Source organism: Amyelois transitella, chromosome 14 (genome assembly GCF_032362555.1).
Source record: "Amyelois transitella isolate CPQ chromosome 14, ilAmyTran1.1, whole genome shotgun sequence".
Classification (NCBI taxonomy): Eukaryota; Metazoa; Arthropoda; class Insecta; order Lepidoptera; family Pyralidae; genus Amyelois; species Amyelois transitella.
This window is the reverse complement of record NC_083517.1, coordinates 2,778,450-2,790,917: the sequence shown is the minus strand read 5'-3', so window position 1 is coordinate 2,790,917 and position 12,468 is coordinate 2,778,450. Positions and strand designations below refer to the sequence as shown.

At 36.0% G+C, this 12,468-nt stretch overlaps 1 protein-coding gene across 6 annotated transcripts in view; it reads right to left on the bottom strand.

Annotated features, from left to right (window-relative positions):
- Positions 1-12,468, bottom strand: part of LOC106130884 (CUGBP Elav-like family member 1) — a 127,395-nt gene that overhangs the window by 82,359 nt on the left and 32,568 nt on the right. For all 6 annotated transcript variants that reach the window (XR_001228505.2, XM_013329821.2, XM_060947935.1 and 3 more), the window contains one exon: positions 3,372-3,420. Coding sequence is in view for 5 of the 6 variants with exons in the window: in XM_013329821.2 (XP_013185275.1) it covers positions 3,372-3,420 (49 nt within the window). In the remaining variant the exon portion in view is untranslated. The remainder of the gene's footprint in view (positions 1-3,371; positions 3,421-12,468) is intronic.

Here is a 12,468-nt window from a genome sequence, read left to right as displayed (position 1 = left end):
CTAAAGTTCAGATCTCAGATTCCCCCTTTGGTAATGTTTCTCGATATTTATTACGGCATTCGCTACCTCGGTCTCTAGTCACTCTATAAATTAAATGAGGTTTTATATTTGTTTAGTATCTCCTATTGAACGAAAATTTATCAATTAATCCATAATTATCAGATGTCAATTAATTTGTGATGACAAAGCAAAATAATTAACGGTAAAATATATTGGCAACTTGTCAACGTTATATTTTTAATTAAGCAACGGGAACGCTGAAATAATTTTATTTGTTGTAACTGAGATAGAATTTGTATTAATTACAACCTTTTTGAAATACATTCAATATAGCGCATTCAAATTTAATCAATTTAAATCCTGTTTTTTTTTTGTCAAGCTTTGTCTAGATCTGCGTCATCCCAACTCATCCCAACTATATTCGTCGCTTTTTGTAGGTGACGCTAAATTTTCGCGAGCGAAGCTGCGGGTAATATATCATGTATCTCTTAATCTCAAACATTGCTTTTCAGACTCGGGTCTTCACTTACCTCGTATAGTTTAGAAATTTCAAGTCAATCAATGGAGAGTAAATAAAAATGAATGATACGTCCACCTCATAAATGAATTTTAAATTTGTAAGAGTTTTTCTTGATTGACTTTTACCATCAACGCAGAAAACGACTAAGCAGACGAATAATTATGAGGGAACAGATGAACATCCATACATACATACCAGTCAAAAATCTTTATCTATACTTATAATAAATCTGTAGAGAGGTCAATTCTGTACATGGAATATATTTTCAAAATAACTATCAGGGGATGATTAGTGATAGATACTGATGGCAAAAATGCAATCAGTAAAATTTTTGTCTGTCTGTCTGTCTGTCTGTCTGTCTGTCTGTCTGTCTGTCTGTATGTTCTTTATAGAAACAAAAACTACTAGACGGATTTTAACGAAACTTGGTACAGTTATTCTTCATACTCCTGAGCAGGTTATAGTATACTTTTCATTACGCTACAATCACTAGGAGAAGAGCAGTGAAAGGAAATGTTGGGAAAACGGGAGAAGTTACTTGATTTTTTAAGCTTCCATCGCGTGTGCAGCATCAATGGTTAAAGATACAGCAAAACCATGTATAACGGAAATATTCTACATAAAATTATTAAAAAAATATCCCAAGACAGCATAAGTCTATCTTTTATGGTTGACTTACAATAACACGTGTAATTCCTAATAGCTTAGCAGTTCGGAGATTTCTGATTATATTTCTTTACTCTGATGTTTATAATACCAATAACACTCACACTCATTTATAATTCTTAAAAATTAATATAAGTACCTATTCAATAAAAAAAGAATCATCGAAATCGGTATAGAAACACCAAACTTATACATGAAATAAAATACCCTAACAAGCCATCGCGCGTAAATACTGAATCATGCTATAAGGATTATTTTTGCGTAACGGTTGCCGCCCTTGACGCGGCTAGCGGCGGCAGGGTATAAAAGGGCCAGGAGGCGAGCGCAAGCTTCATGACCAAGGCAGCCAGGGGGAGACTTTACGCAGTTCTCTCTTCCAGCCTCCCCCTGAGGACGAAGCTCGGGATCTACCAAACGTACGTCAGATCCCGCCTCACGTTCGCGGCCCCGGCGTGGTACGCATTCTGCTCTGAGACCAACAGGAGAAGACTCAGAGCTCAAGAGAACCAAAGTCTCAGCGCAGTCGTCGGAGCCCCGCGCTACGTGAGGAACTCGACGATGCTCAGGGATTTGAAGTGGGAGAACCTAGATATTCGAGAGGGCGGACGCGTCATCACACAGCCACCTGCGCGGCATCGCGCCGCTCCACTCCGCTCCCTCCGGGCCGTCGGGTGAAACCCTCGCCTCGCTGCCTTGCGGCTGACGTCGTCAACCAGTGACGACGCCGCCGCCGATGGGAACTCCCAGTGTATGAAGACGTGAAGACCCAGGCCGTCACGGCCACCCCATCGACCTGCCTACAGTCGTAGGCAGCGATGTTGCCATTGAAGAGGGCCAAAAGCCCTCACCAATCTACTCTGACTCCCCTAAGGGAGTATGGGAAGACCCGACGACGGCAAGACAGTATTGCACAGGCGTTTCTACTTTATTTTCATTTCTTTTTCTTTTGTAAGTTCTAGGTACATATTTCTGGTTATAATTCTATTAGAATATTTTTTTTTTAGTTTAAATAGGCACTTAGATTTATCTATACTAATATTATTAAACTGAAGAGTTTGTTTGTTTTTTTAATGTGCTAATCTCAAGAACTACTGGTTCGATTTGAAAGATTATTTTTGTATTGAATAGACCATTTATCGAGGAAGGCTTTAGGCTATATAACGATTAGATGCAACTATTAAACTATTAGGAGCGAAGAAATAATGGAAAATGTGAAAAAAATCGTGGAAGGAGCATCCTTGAGGGCTTCAATGATGCCCAAAATAACTATTCCACGCGGACGAAGTCGCAGGCACAGCTAGTTCTTAATAAAGGACAGAAATATGGAAGAATTACACATAAGTTTATATGTATGTATTTGTCAGTATGCATGTGCACTTTATCACACCACCAACTTAAAGATTTTCTGTTTGGTCAGCTGGTTGACTGCTAGAGAATGCCAAACGGCATTAAGTCCGCCTTTTGTACATTTTTTTTTGTGCACTAAAGTTTTAAATAAATAATACTAGGGCAAGAGGAGTGATTTGTTTTTGAGAAAAATGTGGATAAGATTACACACGATTATTCACACTATGGGATATATGGGCCTATTGAATAAGTCATGTTTGCAGTCCTTGAGTTACTTCGCTTATCTTTGCCGAGCCGATTATATCGGTAAAGTAAACAGACAAACAAACATTGGCTTAATATAGTCAAAAAGACACTACAAAACTAGGACGTTAAGGTACCAATATTGGTTATGTCATTATGTCCCCTTGTACCATGTTATTAAGACGATATAACCAAGTTTTTTTGTCTTATTGCCGAAAGGAGACTAAGTGTGACGCGAATATCTTGTGAGATAAAAATACAGTACCTTTATTAGAAAACGCATACATACGACTTGAGGATTCTCAAAGCAAGAGTTAATAGGCATTATTTGAGCTTGCGTGCACCACCTAAGGCCTCATCTGGCTTACCACCAAGCAGATTGTGATCAAACGCACTCAAATGCTTACAAAAAAAAGAACTTGGAACTTCCTTTAAGAACCTTTGCAGAATACTGCGTGGAACGCAAATCGACCACATAAAATTCCTATAGTTTTAAGTAAAATATTGTCATTGTTTTTAATTTAAAGCCGCATCACACCATCATTAATGAAAATGACCTTACATTAAGATGTTTTTAAATGATGTAATAACTTACCATTTCTGTTTTCACTGTCAGCCGGCTTCATCTGGATAGGATGGTGCATCTGCAAAGAAGAAAATACAATTATGTATATATAAAACACAATTATGTGAAGTGTTTTACATACATACTTATAGTCACGTTTATATTCATTGCGGGGTTGACAGAGCCAACAGTATTAAAAAGACGGGTAAGCGACGTTCTGTTGTTAAAAATTTAAGTGTTTTTTTTTACTTTTAAAGAGTTTTAGCTTTTGGTTTTTTGACCGGAATTCTATTGGATCACGGTAAAAGCTGCATAAAATGAACGTGCCTAATAGGCATCTTAGTTCCATTTTTCGTTATCACTAGAAAAGACAAGGAGAGTTCAAGTGGCGGAAACTACACGGCACTACACTGCCGTAAGAATTTTAACCAAAGATTTATAAACATTGGTAAAGTTTTTATTACCCGCCTTATACAAATCCAGTTCGTGAAAACGTTTGCATACTATTGTTTATCTGTAAAGTTACGATAAACACGGCCGTATTTACACGGCAACGATCGCGGGCAGCCCGCTCAAACAATTGACGGAATTCAAATTATTCGTCAACAGAGCTAGCGAGAGCCCGTACTGTGTAAACAAAGGACTGGCCGCGTTCAGGGTTGCAACGATATATCGAAAATCCGATACTACGAGTAATATTAAATTTATTTTATTTATTATAATATCGAAATATCGACAACAACATCGCTATAATATTTCCAACAAGCGATTCGATATGATAATATCGATATCATTTCGTTAAGCATAAAAAATATAGACAAGGGGTTAAGAGAAATTTTTAAATGTAAAAATCTTAGCAGCGGATGTGACCTTTTGTTTTATAGGTTTTCAGATAGGAAATGGAAGATCGTAGGAAATGGAAAACGTAATTATTGACATCGATATTAACATACATTACTTAAAGTGCCGTGTGGCTCCCGGCACCAATACAAAAATGAATAGGACCACTCCATCTCTTTCACATGGATGTCGTAAAAGGCGACTAAGGGATAGGCTTACAAACTTGGGATTCTTTTTTAGGCGATGGGCTAGCAACCTGTCACTAGTTGAATCTCTATTCTATCGTTAAGCCAAATAGCTGAACGTGGCCATTCAGTCTTTTCAAGACTGATTTGGCTTAATGATAGAATTGAGATTCAAATAGTGACAGTTTGCTAGCCCATCGCCTAAAATAAAGAATCCAAGTTTGTAAGCCTATCCCTTAGTCGCCTTTTACGACATCCATGGGAAAGAGATGGAGTGGTCCTATTCTTTTTTGTACTGGTGCCGGGAACCACACGGCACATTAACATACAAACCGTCGATATTATCGTTTATTGACATTATCTCTCAGTCGATAAAATTATCGATATGACAACCATCTGCCATCCCTAGCCGTGTTGCGCGTTTCGGTGTGATTGCGCTTCGTGTGATGTGCTCGTTGCAAAATTATATTTGTACAACTAACGTTCGCTTAGCCTTTTCGTGTAAGCACATACAACACAAACTATTGTACATTCAAATCTGAATTAGATTAAAAAAATGTTGGCTCAAATTGTGCTCTATCTAATACATACATACATACATACATATTGGTCACGCCTATATCCCTCTATCTAATAAGTAAATATATTTTATTTGTTTCATGGAGTTTGCCGTGTGGTTCCCGGCACAAATAGGATAAGAAAAGGACCACTCTATCACGTTTCCATGGATGTTGCAAAAGACGACTAAGGGCTAGGCTTATAAACTTATGATTCTTCTTTTAGACGAAGGACTAGCAACCTGTCACTATTTGAATTTCAATTGTATCATTCAGCCGTACAGCTGAACGTGACCTATATCTTTTCGAAATTGCAGGCTCTGTCTACGTCGCAAGGGATATAAACGTGATTATATGTTTGTATGTAAGTTTATAAAGGTTTCTTTTTTGTTAATTGTTACCGGGTAATTGTGTGGCAAAGAGATGCAGCAATATAAGTAGTTTGTTCCGCCGCTTCATCTACACTCGTGCTTTGGAAGCGGTAATAGATTGTATTATAAAGTCGTATAGTCGTCATAACACGATGTCATCTAACCTTTTTAAAAACATATCTTTTTCTATAAGTTAGAAAAAGAAACAATTTTCTCAAGCACATAAATTTTATTGACAGAAAGCCGAAAATCCGTCTGCGGGAACACATTGCCGGTTACTAGTGTATCTATTCACGGAATTTCGTGAAAACAGGAAAACGTGAAAAAAGGCATCTTTTAAGCCTTTAAAACTTTGAGAATATGCCTGTTTTATTTATTTGGTTCGCTAACTGACTAATCAACATACATAATTACACAAATTGGAATTAGTTTATCCAATAGTCTTTGCAAGACTGTTGACTCTGTTTACCCCGCATGGGATACAGACATAGTATGTAATCGAATAGTTTTGCCCTATGGCGATAATAATGGGGCAGCCGACTAACAGCAAATATTGATATAATATTACTATCTATTAACAATTCAGGTAGAGCATATTTCCGGCGGATGCAATGGATTGGATGGATATCCATTTGTTTGCATATAGTACAATGTACTGTCAGCAAAAGAGATAGTTTTGGTTTTTTTTTGAATAGGGAGTCATGTTTTTCCGCCATTGACTGTACTGTAAAACTATGCTGACAGGCATAGTAACGTGAAACTATATAATTTTATGACTAGCTGTGCCCGCGATTTCGTCCGCGTGGAATAGTTATTTTGGGCAACATTGAAGTCCACAATGATGATAATTTACCCCGTTTTTTCATATTTTCAATTATTTCTTCGCTCCTAATAGTTGCAGCGTGATGTTATATAGCCTAAAGCCTTCTTCGATAAATGGTCAATTCAACACAAAAACAATTTTTCAATTCAAACCAGTCGTTCCTGAGATAAGCGCGTTCAAACAAAAAAGCAAACTCTTCAGCCGGCCGAATCTATCATAGTGACAAAAAAAAATATTTTGGTTTACACAATTTCTAGACCAATTTCCTTAAATTTGGTATTACCAGTAAGACATGAAAAATGATCTTTAATAAACCTAAACGTAGGCTACAAGGCATTTCTTTCCGGTAACACGCGTCTCTTCCAAGCTTCGTGAAAACAATTCTAACAAGCAATATTGCACAAGCAGGTATACTGTTACAATTCCAGGAGAACTATATGGATGACATACTTTCATCCGTATGTGTGCCTAATGGTAATTTATAAATAAACTGCGTTCATCATTCTCGGCGTCACCCGGTCTGTCTGTCTGTCATCGCCATATTTTATTTTCGTGTCTCGCTATTGTGTTATGTTAGAGATGTTTTGTCAACTGGCAAGGAGGACGCAACGGTTTGAATCACATGTATTGACTAGGTAATGGCGAGTGTATTTATAAACAATTTCAATACAGTACCTACCTGATATGGTAATGATACAAGAATATTAATCAAATATCTTCTTTATATAATTTAACGAGCATATAGCTCAATTGTAACTTCAGCATAACTGAGTAAAATTAAAACGAACATATCCCGTTTCTAAAAAATCTTTCTCAGCGGACGTCTCCATTAAAGTCATCATTAAAGTCTTCCTGAGAAAATTTCTTCTTTATTAATTAATTCATTCATATAATCACGTCTATATCCCTTGCGATAGACAGAGCCAGTAGCCTTGAAAGAAAGGCTATGTCAATGCAGCTGTTAGGCTTAATGATAGAATTGAGATTAAAATAGTGACAGGAAAGCTAGCCCATCGCCTAGAAGAATCCCAAGTTTATAAGCCTGTCCTTTATTTCTTCTTTATCTCTATATTGGATTAATAGTTTTTGAGATCTCGTGATCAACGAGTGAGTGGTATTCCCTTTTATGTATAGATAAAATAGATAGTGAAACCTATTTTTTAGAAAATTTCCAACGACCTTAACAAAACGCACCTTAAACGTGAAAGCGTGACCAGTGAAGGGACCAGTAAGTATCAATGATTTTTCTTCTTTTGCTTCTGCATACATACATAGATAAATATTATCACATTTTTTTTTATTTAATTCAATTTGGACAACATACAGTTATATATCTTGTACAAAGTCTCATTTTGTTACTTTAGACCACTTTTATTTATTAATTTATTTATTAAATAAAAGTCTAAAGTAACAAAATGACATTTTGTACAAGATATATAACTGTATGTTATATACCACTTACATGTTTTCGCATAAATTCATTTGCCATACATTATCATCAGCTAATGAATTTACGGTCAAATAAGACACTATCTAGACGGTGTTTTCTTGACGTGAAAACATAATTAATATACATCTACAGCCGATGCGCTGAACATTCGCAATGTACCATTTTATTACATTCTAATTAGCCAGTTGGCAAACAACCAAACAAATTCTTCTCGGGTCACACGATAGGTATTGTAACAATTTCAAGGTGATACATACATACATACATATGGTCAGGTCTATATCCCCTGCGGGGTAGACAGAGCCAACAGTCTTGAAAAGACTGAATGGCCACGTTCAGCTATTTGGCTTAATGATAGAATTGAGATTCAAATAGTGACAGGTTGCTAGCCCATCGCCTAAAATAGAATCCCAAGTTTGTAAGCCTATCTATCCCTTAGTCGCGTTTTACGACAGCCATGGCAAAGAGATGGAGTGGTCCTATTCTTTTGTGTATTGGTGCCGGGAACCACACGGCAAGGTGATATTGTTTTACAAATGCTTTTTGCTTAAGATCTACATGATTTCCATAACGCTAATAATATCTAATAAAAATAAAAACCAGATAAATTTTGAATAATCAAATGGGGGATGTCTTTAAGTTGAAGTTGCAAAAGTTAAGAATGGAATGGGTCTCTTAGACCCATTCCTGACAAAGATGCATGACGAGAGTTACGAATGTGGATAAAGGGAGCCGTGTGGTTCCCGACAGTTTAGAATAGGACCACTCGATATCTTTCCCATGGATGTCGTAAAAGGCGACTAAGGCAAAGGTTAATAAATTTTGGATTCTTCTTGTAGGCGATGGGCTAGCAACCTGTCACTATTTGAATCTCAATTCCATCATTGAGCCGTACAGCTGAATGTGGCTTTTCAGCCTTTTCAAGACTAATGGCTCTGTCTACCCCACAAGGGATATAGACGCGATTATATGTATTTATATATAAAGTGAAGTATAAAGGGATTCTGGCTAATGCTAAAATGGAAAGAAAACGTCTCTGCCTAGCTTTCAGGGAAAGAGACTTATGTGATTGATTCATTAATTGAAAAATCACAATCGAACGGTGAAACTCTTCTTTGAAGTCAGTAAAATAATATATTGTGTTTATAAGACAGTAAATATAGTACCCGGATCATGTCGTTAGTGACACAATATATATATATAACTTTGAAGATATAAATAGGTTAAATATCAGATAAATCAGGGCGCGTATTAGGATAAGAGGGACCCTTATCTAATTACCTGTTAGTGATCATCAATCAGGCTGACGGCCTCGCAAACTGCCTACCTATATATGTATATATATATATACATGTATACACTACCTAACTACTGATGGTACATATATACATATAGTCATGTCTATAGACAGAGCCAACTGTTTAAAAAAGACTGATTGACCACGCTCAGCTTTTTGGCACAGGTCGCTAGCCCATCGCCTAAAAGAATCCCAAGTTTTATAAGCCAATCCCAACCTACGAGTATACTGATGTTGTATAAGAAAATGTAAATTATATTTATTAAAGTTAATTAGTAAAATGAAACTTTTTAATTGTATAATATTATTTGAAAAGAACCATCAAAATTTAAATGAATAGTTTTAATATTAGGCATATAATTTGTTTCTGATCTGAGTCTGCCTGGTGGTAAGTTCAAATAACTGCCTGCCAAAGTATTGTTCTTAAAGGATGTTTTATTTTTATATTAGGGAAAAATAATTTAAACTAAAGGACTTGCTAATAAACTTGGGATTCTATTCGATATAGAAATATATTGTATTTATTAGCTATTGCTACCTGTCACTATTTCCATCTAAATTAAACAGCTGAACGTGGCCTTTCAGTCTTTTCAAGACTGTTGGCTCTGTCTAATAAATGTGATTACATGTATGTATGAAGTAATAACAAAAAAAAAACCGTTTTGCAACAAAAGTTATATATAAAATACAACTAACGTCTAATAAAGCAGTTCATATGAATCAAATCTCCATGACAAGATTCATTATATTATGAGTTCCGACTAACACTTGTGTGTTTACCCAAAGAATTAGAAAAGGTTTAAGTCCACTTTTGCTAAATCAAGCAAACCCTCCTTCCTAGTGGACTTGACCGCAAAAATGGCGTTTTCCCGCCAATTTTCCACGAACGGTATAATAATAAGTCTAAGAGGTTCTTTGATTCGGGCGCTGCTCCCCCGCTCAAACGCCGGAGTTTTTATTCACCTTCACAGCATTACGATTGCCTAATGTCGAATTTCTGACTTTGGCGACCACTCAATGTGACTTTCGCAAGTGGACCCTTTTCTTGCCGACGACCTTTTTGTTTCAAGATGTTTTCATCAAGAGAAGATACAATATTGTTACTTAATGCCCGCTAAAATACACCCCAGGATCTCCCAATTGTTGACATTTCACAGACAATGATGATCGACAAATGCAATGCACCCTGGCTGGATAGTATTTTATAAAAAAAAATATAGAGGGAGGTCTTTAAACAGTTGTGGTTCCCACTTGTTAATCGATAAACAATCGTATCGATTATTAACAATAATAACATCATCGTGGCAAGTGGAAAGAGGTAGTGTCTGCCTACCCCTCCGTGAAAGAGGCGTGATTTTATGTATGTATGTATGTAAAACATCATCAAATAGAAAGTATATTCTTAATAATATCTACCCGTGCCTAACTACTACATAATTTCCAAGTGCATATTCCGACAAATATTAAATTATTTACAACAATCAATAAATCGCTTGCGCTCTCCATTGTAACACAAGTGTGAGGTTAGCTGGTGAACTAAGGTCGTAACTTCTTGCTTTAATAGTGTTTTGTTTTTAAGTCGTTCTGTTTATCTACCGGTTCGGTTTTGTCTCAAGTCTGAAAACTCGTTGAATTAGTTTCGTTACTGTGTGGAAGTAACGAATAGTGTGGTTTGTGTTATTTAGTACCCCTGCGGAATGGCTTGCTCAAAGTGTGAATGGTAGTTTTCTTAACACCCAATCCAAAAGTAGGTGCTATAAGTGTTTAATGTTTTACTCTATCTGCTGAATGGAATAAAAATTTCGCCATAAATTATCAGTTTAAATCGAGGCAGATCACGTTCTATGTAAGTGAAACAAAAACTGTCACGTATTAGGTAATCTATGAAAATACACTGTGATAATTCGATTTATAATTCTGATAAAATATATTCAAAAAGTCACGAAATGTATTTTTAATATGCATAGAAACATATGATTATAGGAGTGATAAGAAGTCAACAGTTGTGGATACAATCAGGAATGAAAAATATTTGTTGCAGAATATAGGGTACAGCTTAAAAATTGATCTGAGAGCTATAATTGTTTTTGAGAATGTAAATCTTATCAAACTATCCATTTGATGACCTTGGTCAAGAACGTAGACAAACTAAGGGTATGAATTAATATGGCAGTTTATAGAGACTTAGAAACGTATGGCATTTTTATTTTATATTCCAAACGCGCGAAATCAGCACATCCGTCTCAGGAGATACTTGGGACCATTATATTTTAATTCTCATCCCTTAAAAACGATAACAATGGGTCAGTAGTACAGCAGTTAGTACGTGTGGAAGTAGGTACTCACGCTAGCGAGAAAAAGCTAAATGGTTCACAAATTTTTAAAAAGCGAACGTCTAAAAACAAAATGGCGATCTCACCAAAATACCGGCCAGTTCATTCGCGTCGTAAGGTCACTCGCTCCATTAGGCCGCGCGGCCATTTTTCCAACTCCTCAACTTTCGGGACCGGGGCGTCCCTCACATCCATAGTTTCGAAAATAAACAGGGATCACAGGATTTTTGCCGATTACTTCCAGACGAGTTGTCACACGTCCCGCAGTGATGTCGGATGTCGTAACGCACTCGTCCCGTACCTACTACCTGCTTTTATTACGGCCGTGCGTCGAATAGATATTGAGTTGCATTGAATTTTGATTTGGGGCTGTTTTTTATGACTCACGTTTTCATACTTTTATTTTCTCTTTTCGCATAATAAAGAATATTTATTTTTTATATAGAAATATTGTCAATGTTCTTGTTAAATTTTGTTAAGTATAAGTATATTATAATTTAAAAAACATACCTATAATAAAAAGAGAATAAAAATCAATTAAAAATATTGTAAAATTTTAGTGACAATATATTTTATTGTCACTAAAATTTTACACGAGGTTGCATGAAGAGAGTTATGAAAGTGAACGAAGCCACTAAATAGGTAGATCGAGTAAAATACATCTTTACACTAGCACGATGCTTTCATAGACTCTACCTCTCTTCGGGTAAATGATACGTGATTTTATGTAAATGTATATATACATATGTTATTACTTATTATGTTAGCTTATATCAACATATTCCAACAAAGATAATAAATAAACAAATATGAAAGTATAATTACGATCCCAAAAATAACTAAAATAACAATCTGAGAAATAAATGGCAATATTTTTATCAATATCCCGTTATTAATGTTTGCTGTAATATGACATGCGTGGGGGTGGGGTGGTGTTTATTGCTCCGAAAAATAAAATATACTTCGTTACCTTCTATGTTTGTATGTTCGATTCGGTATCAGAAATACTTTGTATGTTTTTATTTTTGTTTTGTCATATCAATATCATAAACATAAATTTTATTCTTCGATACGTACAAGTTGGGGACTTCTCTCTTTCTCTTATCCCTTACGGAGAAGACAGAACAAACAGGCTCGAAATGACTGAAAGGCCACGCTCATCTATATAGCATAACAATGGAATTTAGATTCAAATAGTGACAGGCTGCAAGTCCATGACCTACAAAGAGATTTCCAAATTTATACATTGTTTTTAATTAAATTAATTCCTG